General features: G+C 38.9%; 1 protein-coding gene across 1 annotated transcript in view; it reads left to right on the plus strand.

The window, feature by feature from the left end:
- The first annotated feature begins 240 nt into the window (after window positions 1-240).
- hdac9b (histone deacetylase 9b) overlaps window positions 241-26881 on the plus strand; it is a 74869-nt gene continuing 48228 nt past the window's right edge. Inside the window, exons 1-2 of the mRNA XM_048211631.1 lie at window positions 241-468; window positions 743-868. Coding sequence (XP_048067588.1) covers window positions 453-468; window positions 743-868 — 142 coding nt within the window. The 5' untranslated portion in view covers window positions 241-452. The remainder of the gene's footprint in view (window positions 469-742; window positions 869-26881) is intronic.

Genomic DNA, 26881 nt, shown 5'->3' on the forward strand with positions numbered 1-26881 from the left:
CTTTTAAAAAAATGAATGGGACAAAAAATTGCGTTCAATATCAGCACTCTTGGAAGTCACTTGGTTTTATTATGCTTTTTATTACACAGGTTTCATAGAAGGTGTCACCGAAATATGTTCAAACCGTGAGTTTTCTGACAGTAGCGTAGGACTGTGAACGTGCTGTAATGTGTGACAGTAAGTGAGAGGCAGCTAATGACTCAGTCCCCACATCACTGCTGTGTTTCAATCCTTTCAAACCACTGAGATGGGGAAAGAGGAATTGTGAGAGCACGACTTTTTCATATCCTCAGACAATGTTCAGAGACCTTTAAACTTCAGATGGCCATTAGACACCACTTCCTCTGCTGGTGACTTTCTGACAGGAATCCTCAGTGTATGACTGTATGAATGAGGTGTGTGTGTGCTAGGATGATCGCAGATGAATATTGCAACAGAGGAGTGACTTCTTTATGAAGATCAAGAGTGGTAAGTGCACCTTAAACTGTTGATATAACTGTAAATGGGACCATTACACACACACACACACACACATATATATATATATATATATATATATATATATAAAAGTCTATGACCAATCACAACATTAAAGATACAGTCTAGATTATGAATCACATGATTATCAGTACAGTGTTATGGTATATTTTAATATAACATTGAAACATGAATCACTGTTTTTTTTCCTCTCTGTTCCACACAGTAAACATGTTTTTCTCCTACATTGTTCTTGTAATAACAGCTTTAGGTGAAGGCTGTGACGACTATATGACACACAGGTCATATGGGCCATCAGGATGGGGCAGGAGAGGTCACCTCTTTCCCTTTAAAACTCTAATCAGGCCAGGTCACTCAGTTTGGGGCTACGGTGAGTGGCTTCATACAGTATTTGTTTTGCCTCTCTGTAATGAGCACTGAATTGCGTTATTGTGCAAGTGGACTTACAAAACAAGACCTTGTGACAGACGAATCACTTACTCAGCAAAACTAGACATTACATTCTGTCTTTTGTATTCAACGGTCAAACATGACCAGGGTTCAGGCCAAAAATAGCACTGAATATGACAAAAATAAAATGTATAAAAATGCATGAAAAATGCAAAAAATAATGAATTACTGTTTTATCTATCATTTGATAACATTATCTAATATTTGGGTAACACTTTACAATAAGGTTTCATTATTTCATTAGTTAACACAAACTAATTCTAAGAATGAACAATACTTCTACTGCATTTATTAATCTTAGTTAATGATAATTTTAACATTTAATAATACATTATTAAAATCAAATGTTGTATTTGTTAACATTAATAAATGCGCTGTGAACTAACATGAACAAACAATGAACGACAGTATTTTTATTAACTAACATTAACAAAGATTAATAAATTCTGCAACAAATGTATTTCTCATTGGTTATTCATAGTTAATACATTAGCTAATGTTAACAAATGCGACCTTATTATAAAGTGTTACCAATTGATATATTTTTAAATTCTTATAGACTTATGCATGGGTATTAGGAGTCTCAGAGGCAAGTTTTGTCGAATATAGATAATTTAAAGTATATAAGTAAAAACATACAAATGTGTAGAAACAATTTTAACTCAAATTGCTAGCAAATAATTACAAAGGAATGATAAATAACATGTTGAACTGAACATGAAATTCTGAAGTATAAAAACTTAAATAGTAATTTCTGCTTCAAATAAATGCTGCAGCACAAATACAAAGCTCTGTCATAAAACTCTAGATGGTGCAGGCTGATAGGTCCTTAACTCAATCTGCTTGTAATCACATCATTCTAGGGCACAGCTGATTGGTTCAGTATTCAAATACTCGGTCAGCATTTGCTGTTGCAGTTGCAGTGCGCTTTCAGAAACCCCTCACCATCCCCAGCTCCACCTGTATAGATCTGCTACGGGTAATTCATGTATACTACACTGATCAGGCATAACATTATGACCAACTTCCTAATATTGTGTCGGTCCCCCTTTTGCTGCCAAAACAGCCCTGACCCGTCGAGGCATGGACTCCACTAGACCCCTGAAGGTGTGCTGTGGTATCTGGCACTAAGATGTTAGCAGCAGATCCTTTAAGTCCCATAAGCTGCGAGGTAGGGCCTCCATGGATCGGACTTGTTTGTTCAGCACATCCCACAGATGCTCAATTGGATTGAGATTATGGGAATTTGGAGGCCAAGTCAACACTGCAAACTCGTTGTTGTGCTCCTCAAACCATTTCTGAACCATTTTTACTTTGTGGCAGGACACATTATCCTGCTGAAAGAGGCCACATCCACCAGGGAATACTGTTTCCATGAAAGGGTGTACATGGTCTGCAACAATGCTTAGGTAGGTGGTACGTGTCAAAGTAACATCCACATGGATGGCAGGACCCAAGGTTTCCCAGCAGAACATTGCCCAAAGCATCACACTGCCTTCGCCGACTTGCCTTCTTCCCATAGTGCATCCTGGTGCCATGTGTTCCCCAGGTAAGCGACGCACACGCACCCGGCCATCTACGTGATATAAAAGAAAATGTGATTCATCAGACCAGGCCACCTTCTTCCATTGCTCCGTGGTCCAGTTCTGATGCTCACGTGCCCACTCTTCCCTGGACAGGGGTCAGCATGGGCACCCTGACTGGTCTGTGTCTATGCAGCCCAATACGCATTAAACTGTGATGCACTGCGTTTTCTGACACCTTTCTATCAGAACCAGAAATAACTTCTTGAGCAATTTGAGCAACAGTAGCTTGCTTGTTGGATCTGACCACACGGGCCAGCCTTTGCTCCCCGCATGCATCAATGATCTTTGGCCTGCTGCCGGTTCACCACTGTTCCTTCCTTGGACCACTTTTGATAGATACTAACCACTGCAGACCGGGAACACCCCACAAGACCTGCTCTGAACCAGCCGTCTAGCCATCACAATTTGGCCCTTGTCAAACTCGCTCAAATCCTTATGTTTGCCCATTTTTCCTGCTTCTAACACATCAACTTTAAGGACAAAGTGTTCACTTGCTGCCTAATATACCCCACCTACTAACAGGCGCCATTATGAAGAGATAATCATTGTTATTCACTTCACCTGTCAGTGGTCATAATGTTATGCCTGATCAGTGTATATTGTACAGCAGCAGCATGTCTTACTTGCTCACAGCAAGTCCCTACTTGCTCTGCAGCAGCAGCAGCAGCAGCAGCGTAGCAGATCTATTCCGCCAAAACCAAACATATCCATTATCATGTCAAACACTCTGAGAGCAGTTCATGACAGAACTGCTTTCAACTGCTTTTGCACATGGGCCTATATATAATATATATAGTATATATAAAACAATGCACTTTTTTCCTAACTCGTATATCCCTGTTGATTCTTCATTGTGAAGTACTGGAGTTTGGGCAGGGATTTGGTAGCTGTTATTGTGAGAGAGAAACTTGGATAGGGAAGTGTAATGTGCCTGAAAGAGGAAACACTGAAAGCTTCACACATCCTTGCACAAATAGGATAGTACATTCATGAGATGTCCTTTCACAAGCTTCCTGTTTGACTCTAAAAACTGTAAAGCTTCTTTTGTAATTTGTTGGTTTCTCAGAAACGGAAGAAAGACACAATGAGTGGCCTGCTCTAACCAGTGATTAAGACATTTTAATGATGTGAGATCATATGAAAGACACGTCCACCACATCAGACATTTTGATCTGAAGCGTGTAGCTTGAAGTACATATTTCTTGTCAAACAATGTTAGGATATGATGAACCCTGACAATAAGAGCAGCGTGGGTCGATTTCACACTTGTGGCCCGGTACGGATCAGAGTATGTCATGAATCATAGTCCCCCCGTAATGATGAGCTTACATACGTACCAGTGATCTAATCTTAGATTTAATCCATTTGGAGATCAATCAATAAGAGTGCAGACAGGGGTGGAGCTGAACAGAACGAAAGCTATTGTGCTCTATATCGGGAGCCATTTCAGGCTTGACGCAGAACATGGTCTCTAAGCAACAGCATCAGATTTTAAAGTAACAGAGCTGTCTACATTTCCATAGCGGTAGATAAACAACTTACCTGCATTCACCAGCACACATATCTGAAAACACAATACATGGGGAGTCTTTTGCATTAGACCCTCTTTGGTTGTAATATGCACTTGGAATTAAAAGGAGCCTTTATCCTAGAAACCTGTTGATGGTCTGTGCGACCTCAGTCCTACAGAATTGCCTGTTGAGTGATCGGATTGGTAAATTAAACTCTGGCCACTAAGTTTTGCCACCTGCTAAAAGAAGAAATCATTCTAAGCCTGCAACAACATGCACAATGTACTGCATCATTCATTTCTGTGCTATTTATAAGGCATGTGGATGTGAAGATATGAAAAAAAAAAAAAAAAACTGACAGATTTTGTGCCTCTATGTGTTTGAGAGAGAAAACGTGTGCGAAAAAGTGTGATAAGTCTGTGCAAATGCATCTGTGGTTTGCTCCATCTCTCAGCAGCAGTGGCCCTTCACACATGTCATACTCATCCTTCTACTGCCGCTGTGTGCTGGCAGAATGGAGATGAGACCAGCTGACAGTCACACATTTATTTGTCTGCTTTCTTAAACCTTTATGGATGTCTCTTCAACTCTAGCAGTTCTGTCTCCTAGGGGTTAATTTGTTTAATGAAAGTCACATTTAAGGTACACTATGCAACTAATGTTATGCAACTTCTGCCCTCTAGTGGTTAAAAACAAAACTGCATGCATTTTTCTGAAGAACATTGTTTTGGTTGTGCTTCAGCTCTGCGTGACTATGTGGCTAATTACGGTTATCCTGCTCATAAAACATTCACTATCTGGCTAAAGAGATATAAACAGTTGAGATGGAAAGGATCCCAAGCTGACTAGCTGAAGACGTAACTGTAGCTTTACCCATTAATAGATACGGTATTTCCTTGAACATTTATTCTAGCCCAGTGCTACAACAACCAAATGACCTTTCACAATAGATAATGCTTTACAATGAACTCTGTTAGAGAGCTACATTTGGCAATTTATCTGTTCAATAAAATACTTTACTCTCCTGGGGAGTACTAAAAACACCATTCTATAGAAGAGTGTTTTACAATATTTCAAATTCCTCAGTTCTCGCCATATTCAGAAAGCCACAGACTTATCACACTTTTTCGCACACGTTTTCTCTCTCAAACACATAGAGGCACAAAATCTGTCAGTTTTTTTTTTTTTTTTTCATATCTTCACATCCACATGCCAACAGGCAATGTTGATTCAGGTTTTATTACAAGCTCTGTCGCATTCTCTTTTTGCCTGATGACTCTCCTCTGTTTGATTTTTTTTTTTCTAAAGGTGCCCTAGAACATTTTTTCACAAGATGTAATATAAGTCCCCTGAATGTGTCTGTGAAGTTTCAGCTCAAAATACCCCATAGATTTTTTTTAATGAATTTTTTTAACTGCCTATTTTGGCGCATCATTAAATATGCGCCAACTCAGGCTGCTGCCCCTTTAAATCCTCACGCTCCCTGCCCCCTGAGCTCTCGACTATAAAACAAAGTTTATACAGCTAATATAACCCTCAAATGGATCTTTACAAAATGTTCATCATGCATGCTGCATGCATGCTTCGGATCATGTGAGTATAGTATTTATTTGGATGTTTACATTTGATTCTGAATGAGTTTGATAGTTCTCTGTGGCTAACGAGCTAATGCTACACTGTTGGAGAGATTTATAAAGAATGAAGTTGTGTTTATGCATTATACAGACTGCAAGTGTTTAATAATGAAAATAGCGACGGCTCTTGTCTCTGTGAATACAGTAATAAACGATGGTAACTTTAACCACATTTAACAGTACATTAGCAACATGCTAACGAAACATTTAGAAAGACAATTTACAAATATCACTAAAAATATCATGTTATCATGGATCATGTCAGTTATTATTGCTTCATCTGCCATTTTTCGCTATTGTCCATGTTTGCTTACCTAGTCTGATGATTTTGCTGTGCAGCTCCAGACGTTAATAATACTGCCTGCCCTTGTCTAATGCCTTGAACATGAGCTGGTATATGCAAATATTGGGGGCGTACATATTAATGATCCCGACTGTTGCGTAACAGTCGATGTTATGTTGAGATTCGCCTGTTCTTCGGAGGTCTTTTAAACAAATGAGATACACATAAGAAGGAGGAAACAGTGGTGTTTGAGACTCACTGTATGTCATTTCCATGTACTGAACTCTTGTTATTCAACTGTGCCAAGGTAAATTCAATTTTAAATTCTATGGCACCTTTAAATGGGTGATTTCCCAGAGGTTGGAGATTTAGTGTGCTAAATCATGTCAACCTTTCTCACACGTTGTGACAACTAACCTATGCCATTCCCACACCATACACGCGTCAAAGGAGCCGGGTAAACCTTTCTCTATTTACGAATTTGACAAACGGCCAAAGGCGAGTGATGTATGTTAGTTGAAATAATAGTATAATTAGTTATATTTAATATAAAGTATAAATATTTATACATTATAAAATAATTATAAATACATTTATAAAACGGTTAGTTCCTGTCCTTGATTCTGATTGGTCAATAGCTGTGTCTTATTCACGATAAAACACGGCTATGACCGCTTCACACAACAGTTCTGTGTATCACTACACAACACCCTTAGCAACCACTCTTAGCAACGTAAACTGTGTGTTCTCAATTGATATTGTTTATTGAAGCTAACTGTATTATGCAGAAAAGTATTGTGAGAAAGAGATCGAGTGAGCGATTTTCACACCATCTATTGGCGTGTAACTTCTGTTGCTGTTCACGGTTAGGGACTATTTTTTTTCCGGCGGAAGGAAGGCTTTTAGAAAAAGTTTACTTCATGAAAGTTGCATTGATACATATTTCTGGCTTTAATATTTGTATTGTGTTTTATAAAACCAATAAGGTACTCGAGGCTAGTGCTGTATCATGAATAAATCACGGCTGAAGGGTGTTGTTAGGCATGATGCAAAGCATTATTCACGATACATCACAGCCTTTCGAACATTATTGCTTACTAATAAAACAGTTAGTTCCTGTCCTTGATTCTTTGTTCATTGAAGCTTACTGTATTATGTAGAAGAGTATTGTGAGAAAGAGATCGAGTGAGCGAGTTTATTACCTGCATTCAGATTTAGCATTTTCCTTCAAGTCAGTCCTATGTTCATGATAAAAATCAGTTTAAATGTCCAATGTATTATCTTGTCCTTTTACCATTTAAGGGGTTTTTACATGACTGACAGCGCTAGTCAAAGCATTTGTCAGTTACGTCTTGTCCCATGTTCACAACAATTCAGTCTTTTTGATGTAAAAGTCTTCGTTACTTTGTCGCCATCTAATGGTGTGAAAATGTAACTTCTGTTGCTGTTCACGGTCAGGGACTATTTTTTCCAGCGGAAGGAAGGCTTTTAGAAAAAGTTTACTTCATGAAAGATGCATTGATACATATTTCTGGCTTTAATATTTGTATTGTGTGGTAAACGTTTTTATAAAAGCAATAAGGCTAGTGCTGTATCGTGAAGTCACAGCTTAAGAGGTTGCAGGCACAATGCCCTTCAGCCGTGACTTATTCACGATACAGCACAGCCTCTCCTTGCTTACATAAAATATAATATTATTGTTTTACTTTTTTCTGTTAAAATATGAAAACCCATTATAACAATACTAATTAGTCCCACTTTTTAAGTGTCTTTATGTACTAACTTTTAAATTAATCATTTGATAAAATGCACTTATTGTGTACATGTTTTTTCATTGTACTTATATTTAAAAAAGAGGCTACCTACATGTAGTTATATAGTTATTTTCTATAATTACATCGGTTGACCCTTCCCTTACACCTTAACCCACCATTAAACTTTCCTGCATCTCACCTCAATAGCAGCGAAAGTGTTTTGCAAGTACATAGTAAAGACACCTAATATATTGTGTGACCTATTAATCACATTTAATACACTTTAACTATTTCAATATTTATTGTGTGGAAATAATTTATGTACATTTTAACCCAAATTATGACTAGTGTAATCATTTCAACCACAAACCAAAAAGTCACTCCAAATGTTTTTTTTTAAGCCTAGTGTACTTAGTTACCATGGAGACAACAGTGTCAGTGAAGTGCATTCTTGATTTGATATGCGAGACATGATGTGTAAAGAAAACAATGAACATTCAACGCAAATATCATATTTAAAACTGTAATATTTTGATCGTGCCAATTCCAGTCTAGCTGCAACTGAAAGAAATAGTGGGAAAAGTGGGAAACAACTGCATTATGTGTGGTTCTAGTTATGAAATTAGCTTTAGCAAGATGAGGGAGTTAGCATTTTATTTCAGAAATGTTTAATGTAATTTCTACCACAGAATGAATGGTGATTTGAAATGTGGTATTCAGGGAAAAACAAAAGTGACAGCATTGTCCTTCATGCATGTTATTTCCACGGTTGGAAATGATTAGCAGACACATTAAATGAACTAGCGAGTTTGAAAAGGATTTCAATGGAGTCTTATTTCAAAAGCAAAGAAAAAACCCCCTAACTATGTGACTCACTGAGCGCTCAGAAATTAAATGTAGACAGATGATAGCTTATAACACTTTAAAAACCTTGACTTTGGGGGAATATCTCTGCTTACAGTGAGGACGGACACATTGAGTAATAATGAGTGTAATTAATTATTACAGGACTGTCTGTTAAGCTGAGGGCAAGAGAAGTCTAAAGGAAAGAGAACTAATTCTTTCACTCTCTGGAGGGTCATAAAATGCCTCCGACATTGAAGGTTGAGTTATTTTAGGGCAGGCCTAATTTACTACGCCTTCTATCATCTCCAGTTAATAATCCGAACCTCTCTCCAAAAAGACTTGATATATTGGAATTAACTCCAATATAATTTTACTAAAATAAACAAGAAAGTCTCTGCTGAGCCTTTTGTAAAGTGTGTAATAGCAAGATGTTAATGTTGCAAAAACTTTACTCCATGTAAACAAGAGAGATGGAATGTTAGCGGTTATCGGTAAGACAGGTGCGACCAACTGCATTCCATCTCAGCGTGAGATCTGTGATTCCCATTACCACATACTTGTTTTGACCCTGATAGCAGTAACAGACATTTCAGGGTGACATTGACCAGGTCCCATCATCCTCGGGGCCCAGGTCACCACGCTCTGTGATTGGACGGCCCTTTGTTCTGGCCTTTCATGTGCAGTGCACCTGCTCTGCCCCTTCCTTGAGCTGTCCTGATGAGTTATGGGATAGCGGTGGATAGAAAGGCGTGAAATGAGAAATGTGAAGTTGCTTTAAGTTTCCACATGCTTTAGTCACACTAAGTGGTGCCCCTGTTTGGTGTCTAAAGCAGGGCAGCAATATACCCCAGATGTGTGTGATTGACAGAAGGCTTCATATTGTCTGCTGCATTGTCTATGTTCTAACATGGTATGATGCAATTCCAGAGACACACAATTTTTTCCGTCTATTCTACAATATCACACAATCAATTCAACGTTTATTTCTATAGTGCTTTTTACAATACATATCCTTTCAAGTTGCTTTGCAGAAAAAGCATGTTTCAATTCACAGCCAATCAAAACAGTTTCACCCTGATATTTAAACCAGCATCATGGTTGCCAGTGATATTTATTAAATAAAATAAAAAAGAAATTAATATAGAATTTAACTTACATTTTAGACACAATAATTAGACACTATTTGTGCTGCGCCAAAAAAGAAAGAAAAAAAAAAAGCCATTGCAGAGTTAACTGCTGCTCTGAGTAACACACAGTTAGTAACGCACATTACTGTAACATGTGCCCTGGGTCTGTGTTCATCAATGTTGTCATATGGACTCCATTTCCCACAATTCCCCATTTAGGAACTAATCACACACTCACACCTGTTTCCCATCAGTGACACTTTATAAGCTGCATTCTAACACACACACTTGACTGATATTCACTCAAAGTAAAAGTGAAAGTAATAATCTTAAGTTACTTGAGTAAGAATAAAAAAGTATCCAATGAAAAAAAACTACTCAAGTAGCTTATTACTCATTACTTTGTAACATATATGTATGTTTATGTATATATGTATGTATGCATATATACAATACAATAGCATGTTATTATTTAGATAGATATTTAAATTATTATCATAATTAGATATCTTTGCAACAAACACAGAGACAAGCTGTAGCCACCATTGCGCAATAGGCTACCCACAAATCACTGCGGGACGGCGGGTGTTCATTTCATACTCTCTAAAATGGTAGCTTATTTAATGTATAAAGTAAGATATATGTCCAAAAAAACAGTAAAGAAATGCTACATACTTTGTTATCATGGCGTAATAATCTGTTTGGTTGTAAAATGTAGGCTATTGTCTGTATGAATTGAAATCAAATGAAATCGATATCTGTGGAATTGTTCACAGACAGCATACACAGTTCAACTAATAAAGATCTTCATCACTGGCAAACAGGATGCATTTGCAGATTTGCTTTTAATTGACTCTAGGTCCACTGCCACTTCATCCAATGCAACGAGTAAGAAACAGCTTCAGAAGATTCAGCACGTGCAGGGAACTGAACAAATCATTCAAACTGATTCGCGAACCAATTTAGACAGTTTTGCCAACTTGTTTGATCAATTCTTGACTCAAAAGAGCGATTCATTTGTGAATGGGGCATCGTTCATGAAAAAAAGAGACAGCGTGCTAGGAATAACTACGCATTTCTTAACATGTACAGTATTACATTAAAATACAGTAACGAGAGGAACGTTGCCCAACGTAGCGAAGTAAAAGTACAGATTTTTATTTAGAAATGTACTCAAGTTAAAGTACCCACATTTAAATCTACTCTAAAAAGTACAAATTTTCCAAAAAAAATACTCAAATATAACGAATTATGATTACAGGGGCAGATTAGCTATTAATAAATGCTTAAAGGGATAGTTCACCCAAAAATGAAAATTCTGTCATCATTTACTTATCCTCCTTCGAAGCTTTACGAATCTTTTGTTTCGAATCCGTGATTCAGAGTGCCAAAGTTACGTGATATCAGCAGTTTGGCATTTTGATAGGCAATCCGATTCGAAACAAAAGATTTAAAGCTGTGTTTTGAAATCAGCCATCACTAGATATCGTTGAAAAGTCATTATTTAGTTTTTTTGGCACACAAAAAGTATTCTTGTTGCTTTATAATATTAAGGTTGAACCACTGTACTCACATGAACTGTTTTAAATATATCTTTAGTACCTTTCTGGATCTTGAAGTTCAGTGACATTGCTGTCTATAGAGGCCTCATTGAACCATTGGATTTTATCAAAAATATCTTAACCCTTAAATGCATGACTGTTTCGCCAATCATTCTTACATATTCGGGTCTTTATCGACCTGGATCAATATCTAACACGGAAGGATCTCTCCCTGTCGCAATAATATAAAACTCCTCTGATATTAGAGTAACAATTACAGAAGAATAAAATAAAGCATATTTTGTTACCCTTTGGAGCTTGAAAGGGCTCCGTTTGAGCAGATGTTTATTGCCATCATCACTGTCCTCGTCAGAGCTCATTTCCCAGTAAATTCTGCAAATAATGGGCTAGTTTTATGTTTGAGGTCACGAATATGAGCCCATTTGCGATCTCAAACGTATTCTCAAAACTATATAATTTTCAACATCTTCAAAATCGATATTTCGATCGCTAACAGCTTCACCAGATCCATCCAGTCACAGTTACTGTCATATTTCATTGCGTTCAGTACTTGCTCTGCAGTAAATCGCTGAGCCATTTCATGTTTTTCTTATTATTTCGTTTTCTGTCTGAATGAGTCGTCACTTCAGCATTGTGTATCAGACATTGCCACCTTGTGGAATAAAGGTGAATTGCACTTATTCCGTCATCTAAGATTCAATTATTGTTGTGCAGAAAAAATACACGTACACTCATACATACCTCGGGTCGTTTGCAACCCTATACAATTTTTACAAAAAAATGAATACAAAAATAGGCATTCTTTTCTAATTTTATGATTTTTTTTCTTGTTATATTCTTTATAATGAATTGATTGAGGAATACCAAGAAGGTTGATGTCTAACTTTAAAAAATGAACTAGGAGGAGGGTAGTGAATGGCGTCCCGGGTCACTAAAGACCCGAGGTATGCATTTAAGGGTTAATTTGTGTTCCGAAGATGAACGAAGTCCTTACGGTGAACGACATGAGGGTGAGTAATAAATTACATTATTTTAATTTTTGGGTGAACTAACCCTTTAAAATTGCAGTTGCTTGTTTCGGTCCAAAATGAACCCATGTTTTGAATTAATTGATCGAATGAATGATTCAGTGACTGTCTAAAGGCAGTCACTTGTTGCCACCTACTAGCGTATCGATGTAACCTGCAGGGCACACATTTTGTCATTAGTTTGGTTTCTATTTTGTCATTAGTTAAAATCTAATAAATTAAACATAAAATATTTCTTATCGCCTGAGACTGTCACATATCGGAGCAGTTTCTCGTAGTGAACAAATTGCTTCTTGCTTGAGAATTGTCTCGAGTAACTTGTCTTTTATTTTGTTAATCTCTATAACAATATTTTTTTTTTTCAATATTTATATGTTGCATAAATATTTTGTGTACAATTTTATTGTAATTTTATTTTATATAATTTAATTTATATAGTAGTCATTATAGTATGTTAGATTCCTTTCTGTATGAGTTTCTGGCACTGTGTGCATGCATCTTACAGTAATTCTTTGCAACAGGTAGGCTATACTACAGTCTTTCCATTTCTCTTAGTCTTCTGTTTTTATTTCTCTCTTGTCATCTGCAGCTTGATTGTAAGGCTGATAAAGGCAATGGAGTTTCTATTTTAAGCCTTGCCATAGTGCTGCTGCCCTGGCCAGGGATGCAGCTAGTGCACTGATGTCATGTTTGCTTCTGCAACTGCATCTGTTTGATTCTGTTTGTAGTGGTAAGTCAACAAATCTCATAGTTACCTCAGGGGAGAGACTGTTGCTTTCCTTACCACTACTGTCTAAAAGAGAGCTAGAGGGAGAGAGAGAGAGAGAACAAAGATGAGAGGTTTACAGCTTGTTAGTGTGGCTGACATCGCAGTGGTTTAGTTGGAAAGACCAGGGCGGAACTAGATCTGGGATGAAAGGAGCGGTTAGGCTCTCCGAAACCACTCCTAAACACAGCATGTGGTGTATGTGCATGTGAATGACTGTGTGTCTATACATAAACCTTCACTTCCCTTTGTAAATGGTTACTTGAGATGGTAGGAAAACTAAAAAAAAAAGCAATGAAAAGAAGAAAGACTTAATAATTAAAAAAGCAAATTGAAATGACTTTTTCAGGCCAAAAGTCTAAACCAGGGGTGGCGAATGTTGGTCCTGGAGAGCCACAGTAATGCAAAGTTTTGCTTCAACCCTAATCAAACACACCTGAACAAGCTAATCAAGGTCTGAAGGGTCACTAGGAAGCTACCGGCAGGTGTTTTTATCAAGGTTGGATCAGAACTCTGCAGGACTGACTCTCCAGAACCGGAGTTCGCCACCACTGTTATAAACATACAATGGCCTCAAAAGTATTTGGACGTTTTATGATTTTTTGGGTCTACAAGAATAGGTTTTCATGCTTGAATGTTCAAAAGACAAATTATTTTTCACATATTTTACATTATTACAGCATTTCTCTTCCCCAGTCTGTCAGTAGTACTCTGTTTAGATCCAGTCTCTATGAAGCCCCTCCTTCCAATGTGCAATGTGCTCTGATTGGTCAGTGTGTTGTGATTAGTCAACCTCTTTAAGTGTGTTTCGGAAATGTCACAGCCTTTACCATAACCACGATTTTCAACACACAACTAACATGACTCAACCAAGCTTCACCCCTTTTATTCGTATGCCTTGAGCATGAATTATTTAAATGAGGAATATCAACTATCAACATCCAAATGAATCTTCAGCAGTCAGGTGGTACAAGTCAGAGCTCTGTAAGTTGTTTATGTTCATTATTTTTGTAATGTCATGTCTTTAAGCACATAAGGTAATTTAACACTGTCTCTCATGACGCTTTGCAGACTTTGCTCTGGCTGTGCGCGTTCATGTGTTTTGAAGGAGGCGTGGATTTGGGGAGCACTCTGAAGGGAAGGGAAGGTGGGATCTAATGATTTCAAAGCTAGCTTGCACTTCATACTTAAAATGTCTAAATGTCTTTTCATTGTATAATGCAATATAAAAACAATGCCAGTTGAAATAATTTTAAAAATCACTCAGAAAAGTGTCTCACAACTGTTTGCAGATGCCACTTGTGGCATCTGTTTTTATTGTGTTTTTATTGTGCTGTGCAATTGTGTGCTTTATAAAAGTACTTAAGATATTCTTTATTTGTGTTGAGCCTTTTGGGAAGCGAGAGAAAGAAGGGATCAAGAAGGATAAATGATGCAAAGTATGGATAGGGTAAACGTGCTCTCTAGAAACATTCTGTGGGAGGTTACGGCACTGTGAGCTTCTGGCCAAATGAGTGGGCTGACCTGATGTGCCCTCTGATCTGTATCCCACTCCTCATAACAGGATTCTGGGAGCTCCTCTGATAATTAATAATGAAGACCCGCTACTCCCACACAACATCACAGGGATAATGAGAAGAGACTTTGAGAGAAATAGAGAGAAGGGCAAAAGAGTTTGAGGAGATTTAGAGAAAGAGAAATTTTCCCTGTAGAATTATTTAAAAAAGTATAATGGTTATTTTTCAAATACATTCCAAACACTGTTCATCAAGAGCAGCAAGTGACCAGAATCCATCGGAAACTGATCTATTATTAATATTTTTTAGATATTAATATTGTACAACAAAATTCTAACATTCAATTATTATTATTATTATTATTATTATTAGTAGTAGTAGTAGTAGTAGTATTACATGCATTATGGTTAATACAATTGTAATTTATAATTTTTTTTAGATATTAATTCTATTAATATTGTACAACAACACTCAAAAAAATGAACTTTCACTGTTTTTAGTTTCACTCAAACCATCCTTGTTCACATTACTTAAAAAACCTCATGTAACTACATTAACTTAATTTAACTGAGTTGTTTCTACCAAAAATGAGTATTGTCAGCTTTACTTAAGTGTTTATTCAGTCAACTTAACATTGCTGAGTGAAACACAAATTAATGTTGACATAACTAGCTGGGCAGTGGATCCGTAGTTCCCAGCATGCTTTGCAAGGGACTGCATTAGGAGAGTAAATTTATGGATTAAAGTGTTATTTTATGTGTTTTTCAGTAAAGGGAAAGATGTTGTTAGTTTATGTTAGTGTTTAATGTTCAGTTATGTTGGACATTTAGAGGAGTTTCTGTAATGTTTTTGAATTTTGTGGTTACCATTATGCAGAAGTGTGATGCCTGTGTTTAGACTGTGCGCACTCATATAGCATGTTTAGTATGGAATGCCTGCTCTCAGTTCAACTGAGTTTGTTCAATGAGTTAATTTCTGAGTGCATTTTGTAGAGCAAATAGTTAATTTAATAATGTAAATTAGGTCAATAAATGTGTTCACCTTACATAATAAACATAACATTATTAAGTAAATTGCACATACAAATATTATGTAACAGTGACAAATTCAAATGATTTGAATTTACTCAAAGAAATTTTGTCAGCTTTACTTGAAATTCTTTTGTTCATACAGCTAAATTGTTATTTGTACTAATTACTCAATATAGTTGCATGGAACCACTTGATACTTTTTTTTTTTTTAAAGTAAATCCAACAGTTCGTTTTTTTGAGTGAATATCCTACAGTTCAATTATTATAGTTGTTGTTGTTGTTATTGTTATTATTATTATTAATAATAATAGTTTCAGTGCTAAAATATTGTATACAGTATAGTATATAATTATCATTATTACATGCATTATTGTTAATACAAAATTAATTCTGTAATTAAATTAATTGTATATTATAAATAATACAGTAACTACAATATAATATTAATACAATACATACATATGGCCTGTATTCCAAAAAAAACTTTGGGTTGGAGAGCAGTTTGATCATTTTTATTTATCATTTTATTTATTATTTTATTTTTTTCTTTATATACATATACATACATACAGTGGGTAAGTATTCAGACCCCCTTACATTTTTCACTCTTTGTTATATTGCAGCCATTTGCTAAAATCATTTAAGTTCATTTTTTTCTCATTAATGTACACACAGCACCCCATATTGACAGAAAAACACAGAATTGTTGACATTTTTGCAGATTTATTAAAAAAGAAAAACTGAAATATCACATGGTCCTAAGTATTCAGACCCTTTGCTGTGACACTCATATATTTAACTCAGGTGCTGTCCATTTCTTCTGATCATCCTTGAGATGGTTCTACACCTTCATTTGAGTCCAGCTGTGTTTGATTATACTGATTGGACTTGATTAGGAAAGCCACACACCTGTCTATATAAGACCTTACAGCTCACAGTGCATGTCAGAGCAAATGAGAATCATGAGGTCAAAGGAACTGCCTGAAGAGCTCAGAGACAGAATTGTGGCAAGGCACAGATCTGGCCAAGGTTACAAAAACATTTCTGCTGCACTTAAGGTTCCTAAGAGCACAGTGGCCTCCATAATCCTTAAATGGAAGACGTTTGGGACGACCAGAACCCTTCCTAGAGCTGGCCGTCCGGCCAAACTGAGCTATCGGGGGAGAAGAGCCTTGGTGAGAGAGGTGAAGAAGAACCCAAAGATCACTGTGGCTGAGCTCCAGAGATGCCGTCGGGAGATGGGAGAAAATTGTAGAAAGTCAACCATCACTGCAGCCCTCCACCAGTCGGGGCTTTATGGCAGAGTGGCCCGATGGAAGCCTCTCCTCAGTGCAAGACACATGAAAGCCCGCATGGAGTTTGCTAAAAAACACCTGAAGGACTCCAAGATGGTGAGAAATAAGATTCTCTGGTCTGATGAGACCAAGATAGAACTTTTTGGCCTTAGTTCTAAGCGGTATGTGTGGAGAAAACCAGGCACTGCTCATCACCTGTCCAATACAGTCCCAACAGTGAAGCATGGTGGTGGCAGCATCATGCTGTGGGGGTGTTTTTCAGCTGTAGGGACAGGACGACTGGTTGCAATCGAGGGAAAGATGAATGCAGCCAAGTACAGGGATATCCTGGACGAAAACCTTCTCCAGAGTGCTCAGGACCTCAGACTGGGCTGAAGGTTTACCTTCCAACAAGACAATGACCCTAAGCACACAGCTAAAATAAAGAAGGAGTGGCTTCACAACAACTCTGTGACTGTTCTTGAATGGCCCAGCCAGAGCCCTGACTTAAACCCAATTGAGCATCTCTGGAGAGACCTAAAAATGGCTGTCCACCAACGTTTACCATCCAACCTGACAGAACTGGAGAGGATCTGCAAGGAGGGATGGCAGAGGATCCCCAAATCCAGGTGTGAAAAACTTGTTGCATCTTTCCCAAAAAGACTCATGGCTGTATTAGATCAAAAGGGTGCTTCTACTAAATACTGAGCAAAGGGTCTGAATACTTAGGACCATGTGATATTTCAGTTTTTTTTATTTAATAAATCTGCAAAAAATGTCCTTTTCTGTCAATATGAGGTGCTGTGTGTACATTAATGAGGAAAAAAATGAACTTAAATGATTTCAGCAAATGGCTGCAATATAACAAAGAGTGAAAAATTAAGGGGGTCTGAATACTTTCCGTACCCACTGTATATATATATATATATATACACAGTAGTCAACATTTGAAATGGATCAAAACCTTTCATCAAAGTTGTCCTAAAACCTTCTTCTAAGGACAACTTTGATGAATTTTTTTGATCCATTTCAAATGTTGACTACTATATATATGTCTGTGCTCAGTTTTAAGGTCAGAGATGGGATGCAAAGGGAACTTTTCACTTGGTTCTTTTGGTTTATTTAAAAAGACTCTTTCATTCTGAAAAAGCTCAATTTTCATTCTGCTGTCAAGCAAACATGAGTCACCCTCCTTTGAGAATGTAATTTATTCTTCTCTGCAAATAAAAACAGGAAAAAATTGTCATCAGTTTTGTTCATTGTGCTATATACTTCTCTCTGGGACCTTTAGGAAAGCCGATTCACCCTGGTCATGGAAAGCCACAATGGCGTAGGTGGTAACATCCAAGACAATAGCAGTCAAGGAAATCTGCCTTTTCCTTTGTTGTAATGTATAATTTCCTGTTTTTCTCCAACCTTTTGCGCATATATATAGAATGAGATGGGATCAGTTCTGATCAAGTGCTGAACTGAGCTTTCCTGAGAGCTTTTCACTAAATGCAGAGGGAGGATCTGATTTACTGAGTCAAATGAAACTAAAGCTGTTATGTAAGAAATGTCCTCAGATCAGTTACTTTTATTGGCCTTTTATTCAACTCTTGCTACTGTATATGGTGAGTTTCTAAACATGGAGTTTAGAAAGTGAAGTTCCTTTGACGTCTTTGATTTTTATAGTTTTTGTCCATTGTTTTCATTGAGATTTCAATTAAATATTGTGTTACACAGGGAGACTCGAGCCAAGCAAAAGAATGATTATTTAAAAAAAATCTAGACTGAGCAATTTAGTTGTGACGCAGATAATCCCCAAAATAGTAACATACCTAAATAGGTAATGGATTTAGCATTACTGGATTGTCAGTGGCAGGGAAAAAAAGGACATAGAACCTTGAAGGTTGTGTGTGTTTGTGTCAGACTCCTTGTGTGCACGTTATAGTGTATATTAGTGCTTGTGAGGACATTGAATGTGTTTATAGATTGAGATGTTGAGATTATTGTGAGATAAAATCTCAGATTAACTCAGCGAGGTGCCTCAGTATTCCACTTTTGTGTTGGGATCTCTGATCTCTAATCACTGAGGCATGTGGCATCCAGTTCACAGATTTGTACTCAGTTCATGCTATTATATTATATTACATTATTATATTATATTAATTATTTTAACAAAAAAAAAACAAAACAAAACATGAGTTTCCTGCTTTGAGCCCCATAATAAAGAAAAATAAAATAAAATAATAAAGCTTCTCCTCATATGGAAATTTAAGTGCCATTTTTTTTATATTAATGCATCCCATTTATGACAGGTGGTGACCACATGGTTTATAAGGTTGGTATTAGTCAAATATTTCCAATGTGAGGGCTGAGATGGGTTCAGGAAGTAGGCTGCAGCAGGTTAAAGGTCAGAGAGAGATTGTGCGGTTGTGCTAAACTCTATCTAGCCAGACTGTTATTCTGAGGTAAATCAATATGCTCCAGCAGTCATGGTCTGATTGATCAGGGGGATTTCAGTGAACTGTCCCTTCCCTCCCAGCGATATGCACAGCAACATGTCTATTTTTAGAGCTTTATCAATACAGCACTGAAAGGACAGACAGCAAAGCCTCTTCAGAGACAGGCAATGCACAGAGAATACCAATAGAAATGGGAAAAATTTCTGATGTCATCACTGCTGCAAATGGCAACGTTCATCTGGGGGAAAATAATCTATATTGGTGATGTAAAATAATCCACATAGAATATTCTTCAAAACTGCTGAAAATAAAATCTTCAAGTGGTAGAAGTATTATTTTTTTTACCATCTGAAACCTACTGAACACATAATTTATGCAAAACAAAAATGATGCTATATATGTTTTCTCCAGGAGACCTGTAATACCTGGAGAACCTGTTAGCATTCCCATTCATCTCAATGGGAGTTGATCAGAATAGCACAAGCAGCCTCAGAAGGGCCCTCCAAAAATTGAGATTGAGATTTTTCTCATTTATATGACTGAGATTTTTCTAATTTATTTGTTGCTTTTGTGGCCATTGATGGAGAAACAAGCCTTTTTACCCAAATAATGATCTCGTTTTCTCAGAAACCAAATTGCATTGTTGACAATGGCCAGAATCGCCATGTCCCTGGGAGTAAGATAATTTTAAATGCTAATTCAGAAAAACCTATTAATATCTTCAATAATTAAACAGTTAGTTCACCCATAAATTAAAATTCTGTCATTAATTACTCACCCTCATGTTGTTCCACACCTGTAAGACCTTCGTTCATCTTCAGAACACAAATTAAGATATTTTTGATAAAATCCGACTGCTCAGTGAGATCTGCATTGCCAGCAAGATAATTAACACTTTCAGATGTCCAGAAAGGTACTAAAACTTTTAAAACAGTTCATGTGACTACAGTGGTTCAACCTTAATGTTTTTAAGCATCAAGAATAATTTTTGTGCCAAAAAAAAAAAAAAAAAAAAAAAAAAGACTTTATTCAACAATATCTAGTGATGGGCGATTTCAAAACACTGCTTCGAAGCTTACAAATCTTTTTTTTCGAATCAGCGGTTCAGAGCGTGTATCAAAACTGCCAAAGTCACGTGATTTAAGTAAATGAGGATTCGTTACATCATAAGTGTTTCAAAATTTCAATGGTTCACCACTCGGGGATATGACTTTGGCAGTTTGATACGCTCTGAATCACTGATTCGAAGCAAAAGATTTTTAAAGCTTTAAAGCTTCATGAAGCAGTGTTTTGAAATCACCCATCACTAGATATTGTTGAATAAAGTCGTTATTTTGTTTTTTTGGCGCACAAAAAGTATTCTCGATGCTTCATAACATTAAGGTTGAACCACTGTAGTCACATGGTCTGTTTTAAATATGTCTTTAGTAGCTTTCTGGGCATCTGAAAGTGTTAATTATCTTGCTGGCAATAGAGGCCTCACTGAGCCATCAGATTTGATCAAAAATATCTGAAGATGAACGAAGATCTCACGGGTGTGGAACAACATGAGGGTGAGTAATTAATGACAGAATTTTCATTTTTGGGTGAACTAACCCTTTAAGTTGCATGATTATTGTAGGTACAAAGGTGTTTTGTGGCAGTAACCACCCATTCTTTTCCATCTAAATTTGGTTCAACTGAGTCATGACACCCACATATAATTTCCTTTAAAATGGAGAATTCTGTCAAACATGTTGATCCAAACCTGTATTACATTTTTTCTTAAAAAAAGATGATTTTGAGTATTTTGTGTCCATATATGAAAGACTTTCATTGTATATGGAAAACATCATTTAAAATATCTTGAAACAAATTTCAAAATATCTTATTTTGTGTTCTGCAGAAGAAAGAAAGTCATAGATGTTTGGAACAACATGATGACAGATTTTTATTTTTTATTTTTTAATTAGTACATGCGGGTCCCTTGACAATGGCCTATGTGTGTCAGGGTTTCTTTCTTGCCTTATTATTAGACACTTCCACTAAAATTTATGAAGTAAACAGAAGAAGCACTTTCTGCACATTATCTGATCCGAGCTGCAAAGTGCTCTCACTCTCAACCTAAATGTCCTGCAGGAAATACCAGCGAAGGCTAGACTGAGTAACCTAATAAAGCCACAGCACCTAAATCATCAGACGGAGCGGAAACATGCCCCTAGAATACAGCCAGATGGAGATGCTAATTGGGTTTGGACCTTCATTCAACAGCCCTGATGCCTTTGGGCTTCTACGTGCTCAGCCAAGTGGTTGTATCAGGATGGAGGTGGACTTAGGTGACAAATTCACATGGAGAGAGATTGAGCAGGTCTTAGTGAAGGGCGAAATGGCAGTGAGCAGAGGAGGGAAAACCTCAGGATAAGGTGGGAGGAGGGAAGGAGAGCTGATGCAAGTGTGTGTGAGTGAACCTGAAATGTTGCCAGTATGTCTGTGAGGTGTGTTGCCCCAGATGAGCAGGACCCAGGGGAGAACAGAGATTTCTCGTTTGTTTTTAGGTACACCTACAGCACCGGGCTCCCCTGCCAGCGGCAACCTGAAACGAGTACATCCCGCTTATAATGCCACAAACAATTATGATGAAACTCTGAGGGGAGCAAATATGTAGCCATGCATAAACCGCACATATAGGTAAACAAACATATTTGCACATGGAATATTTCACCCTGTTCTTTTAGTAGTAGCCTAACTCACAATCTTTTTTTTCTTAGGCTACTACTGTAAACTAAAAATAAAACTGAGGTGAAAAAAGTAGTTCCTTTTCGATACTACACTAGTACTGCGACAAGTTTTATTATACATAAGACGAGACGCATATGGGGAAAATTTCTCTGATTTCTGAAGACTTTTTCAATCACGCAGTGAAACTGCATGGCCATTGGTTCGTGAAGTTAAAGTGAAGCCGCGCAAGCAAATGGTGAGTGATTCCGCTCGAGCCCGCCAAAAGGGGTGGGGTATCAGGCTATATAAGTGGCCGTCTCACCATGGCAAATCGTTTCATTCTCCTTCAGTGATGTGGATATCATCTCTTCGCTGAGACTACGAGACTTGAAGCTGCCTTCAACTGCTCGCCACTCTCTAGCAGCCGCAGCCCACGAGCAGCCTGCAACTCTCTCACCGCTCTTGTGCAGCGCTGATCAACCCGCAGAGTCTGAGTCTGCCCTCTTTGCGCTTGCGGATCGCTTTCTTTTCCGCCCAGGGACCTGTGAGGAAAAAACAGCGGGGCAGAGTATCCCAGCGCTCGGATGAGAGTGAGCTTATGCCGGCTCAAGTCCTGCGTACCTCATTCTCTCCACAAAGAGAGATTTTACCCGTCCGTTTCTCCCACCCTAACCAGCGCCTCTCTGCCATTGCGAGCGACCTGGTCTCGTTCGGGGGATCTGATGAAGAGCCGCTGAATGACAGCATTCATCTGCCCGCCGCCATTAGTTGGAAAACGAAGGTCGCTCACCCCTCCAAGCCCTGCCGCACTACGTCGACCCTTACTGGCCAGGCATACTTATCGGCCGGCCAGGCAGCTTCTGCACTCCACACCATGCCGGTACTCCAGATGTACCAGGCTAAGCTCCTGCGGGCTCTGGATGAGGCTGGTCACGACTCAGCCACCTTCAAAGAGCTGTGCAGCACCACGGACCTGGCCCTGCACACCACCAAGACCACGGCTCAGGCTATTGGCCGTTTGATGGCCAGCATGGTGGGGCTGGAGCGCCACCTGTGGTTAACGCTGACCGAGATCAAGGATGCAGACAAAGCCATCTTCCTCGACTCGCCCGTCTCCCCCACTGGTCTCTTTGGTCCCGCTGTTGATGGTTTTGCTGAGTGCTTCACAACCACACAGAAGTTGTCCCAGGCTATGCAACACTTCCTGCACAAATCTGCACCAGCTCAGCAGCCACCCAAAGCTACGCCACCAACCACTCAGCCCGCGCCACGACCTGAGCACCGGCAGCGCTCGCGCATTTCAGAAGATGCTGTAGTCCTGGCTGAAGCCACGAGTCCCGTCCCAAGCCTGGCGACATGGTCGCTGCTTGCTCATGGTGAACCAGATGTGCGTCACTTGGAAGACCCTCTGCTGGTTCAAGCAGGGCGTGGCAATCGGGACGATGAACAGGAGGAAGGTTGTCTGCACAGATGCCTCCAAGATGGGTTGGGGAGCTCTGTGCGACAACCGTCCAGCCTTCGGGACTTGGAACGGCCCGGAAAGCGAGCTTCATATCAACCGTCTGGAAATGATGGCGGTATATAAAGCTTTCCAAGCCTTCCTTCCTCTCCTGGTGGGACATCACGTCTTGGTCAGATCTGACAACATGACGGTGGTGTCCTTCATAAATCACCAGGGTGGGCTCTCTTCAAAGCCCCTCTTCACTCTAGAGAAAACCATCCTAGAGTGGGCCCAACGTAACCTGCTCTCACTGAGAGCAGCGCATGTACAGGGCGTACTGAACACAGGGGCGGACATGTTGTCCTGGAACAACCTTCCCTCAGAGGACTGGTCGCTCCACCCCCACACAGTTCAGAAAATTTGGGATGTCTTCAGGAGGGCATAGGTCGACCTCTTCGCCTCAGAAGACAATTATCATTGCTTAATATATTTCTTAAAAAACAGGGATGCGCTGGCCCACGACTGGCCCAGCCTCCTCTTGTATGCCTTTCCCCCGATCACTTTGATTCCCCTGGTTGTCAAACGAATCAGAGAGGATGCTCACAAGGTCCTCCTGGTGGCTCCTCTGTGGAGGACCCAACCATGGGTCGTGGACCTGTCTCAGTTATCGCCCAAGAAACCATGGCCGATTCCTTTGAGGCAAAGACCTCCTCTCTCAAGCGAGAGGAATGATATGGCACCCTAGACCCAAGCTTTGGGATCTTCACATGTGGTTTCTCAATGGGAGCCTGCAAGCCTCCCCGAGAATGTCTTAAACACCATCTCACAAGCTAGAGCTCAGTCAACAAGACATCTCTACTCCCTGAAATGGTCCATCTTTGCCGCCTGCTGCATGGCCTGCTGCGTGGATCCATTGACTTGTGACATATCAAAGATATTGTCCTTCTTTCAAGACTTAATGGATAGAGGCCTTACTCCCTCTACCCTTAAGGTCTATGTCATAGCTATAGCAGCCTCTCGTGCTCCTATAGCAGGGCAGTCTATAGGAGAAACAACTTGGTTGTTAGCTTCCTTAAGGGATCCAGGAGGTTGAACCCTCCCCGTCTCCTCACGGTTCCTACCTACCAAACCCCTTTACTGTTAGCTTTAGCATCGGTTATGCGTGTGGGAGATTTGTGGGCACTCTCTGTGAGCCCCGAAGGTCCTATCCACCCCCTTTAACCCTCTGGAGTCTGAGGCTGATTTGGGGCCTGGAGAAGTTTTGACATGCCCTGACATTTGTGCTTTTTTCAGTTGTTCATAAACATATAAATGACAAAAGTGTCATTACACTGTATTCAGCACAAACTAGGCTACAATAATATATGAGGAACATGTATGTACATGTTTGTGTTTTTGAAGGAATAATGTTTATGCGTGGTTACTGAAAAAACAAAAAAACTTAAGTCACTGAAATAAGGCCAAAAAAAGTATAGTAAATCTGTGTTTACAATACTTTAGGGTATTGGAGGTTGTAAACTAGAGTTTTTGCTTCAAAATTATGTAAAAATTATGCTGCCTACTCCTTCATATAAAACAATATATTGATTTAGTTTTTGTAAGACACTTTTTGCCAAGAAACACAGTATGCGTGGAGGCGTGAATCACCACTGAATAATGGGCCATTCTCACCTGAGAAGTCAGGTAGGCTGTGAAAAAAACCTTCTGTGATGTCTCAAGCTCATCATGATATATGAAACATACAGAAAAATATTATTACAATATAAAGTAATGGTTTTATATTATACTTTAAAATATAATGTATTTCTGTGATGCAAAGAGTCTGAATATAGGCTTTTAGTTTAAAAGCATGCACATTTGGAGAAATATTGGATTCTCATATGCTTATGTCAATTTTCTATACAGAGGAGTTATATTTATTTAATATTCATTGTCATTACTATGAGCGCTGGTGTTTTCAATTCATCAATTTAGGCTATTCCATGAATGGAGTTTCCAATTCATACTGCAGCCGGAGGGCGCTAAAGAAACAAAAAATCTAAAATTCATCTATAGAAGAAAAGAAAACAGGAACTAACTTCATGTCTTCTAGAGCTCCCTAACCATGACTTTTACATCCAGATAAACACTTTTCAAGACAATAAATACACGATTGAGATGATGAATGCATGTATTGCCTCTGAATTTGCATCTGAATAGCGCTCCCTCCGTGGGCGTGGCCGCATTAGCGGATAATGAGCTGAATCAAGGACTTCTGACATGGCTCTCTTTTCATACAGATTACATAAACACAGAAGGTTTGTTTTCGATTTGACTTACATGATTTAAAACCTGACATCTTAACATTTTTTTAGACATAAGTTTAATTTTTCTGTGATTAGTATTCACTAAGTTACAGTTCATTTTCTGAGAACTATCAGATTGGACTTCGTTCAGAGGGAGAGGAGAAATCACACATCATGTTAGTTTTCTTTATTTTACAAAAAGCACAACATTGTGTTTTTACTCTGAGTGTATACAAATAAAAGAAGATATTCTATAGTTTCAATTGATATATTACTTATGTCTCTATGACAAAAAATGACGGAGTATTTTAAGTCTGTTTTGCTGCAATGTGAAAAAAAACCTGCAAAACGCGCCAGCGCGTTTTCAGACCTCAGAGTGTTAAGGCGTAGTTGGTTATTCTCTCCGCTCTTCCTCCTTCTTAGGATGATCAGGAGTCGAACCTACTCTGTCCTGTCAGGGCCCTGAGGGCCTATATTGACCATTCTGCCTCTTTTCGCCAGGCGGAACAGCTTTTTGTCTGCTTCGGTGGCCGCACGAAAGGTCTTCCGGTCACGAAGCCCAGACTTTCCAGATGGATTGTCGATGCCATAGCGCTCGCTTACTCCTCTTTAGGCCTTTAAAGCCCTTTAGGCGTAAGAGCGCATTCCACGAGAGGCATGGCCTCTTCGTGGGCATGGTCCTGTGCGGTGGCTGGCTGGGCCTTGCCGTCCACATTTGTCAAGTTTTATAACCTGGACGTTCCTGCGCTTCAGACATGGGTCCTTTCTGCGTAAGCCTCACCGCTGTGACTAACTTATGTTTTTTCTATTATGTCCCCGACCATGTCCGGGTATAACTAAATTTTATGCCCACTGGTGCCTTGGCTATATGGGATTGGGAGGATGACTACAGTATTTCAGTCCCCGTTGTCCGTGCCATCCTGTCCTATAGGTATCTGGCGCGAGCCCTTTTAAGTGCTCTGCCCCGATGCTCTGTCATCCCCCTGCGTAGCAGGGCATGATTGAACTGTCCCCATATGCATCTCGTCTTATGTATAATAAGACATTCAATGCAGTACGAATGTAGTATCGAAAGGGAACGTACTTGGTTACTGATGTAACCTTGGTTCCCTTAGATACGGAACGAGTACTGCGTACTTTGCTG

This window comes from Megalobrama amblycephala, linkage group LG13 (genome assembly GCF_018812025.1).
Source record: "Megalobrama amblycephala isolate DHTTF-2021 linkage group LG13, ASM1881202v1, whole genome shotgun sequence".
Classification (NCBI taxonomy): Eukaryota; Metazoa; Chordata; class Actinopteri; order Cypriniformes; family Xenocyprididae; genus Megalobrama; species Megalobrama amblycephala.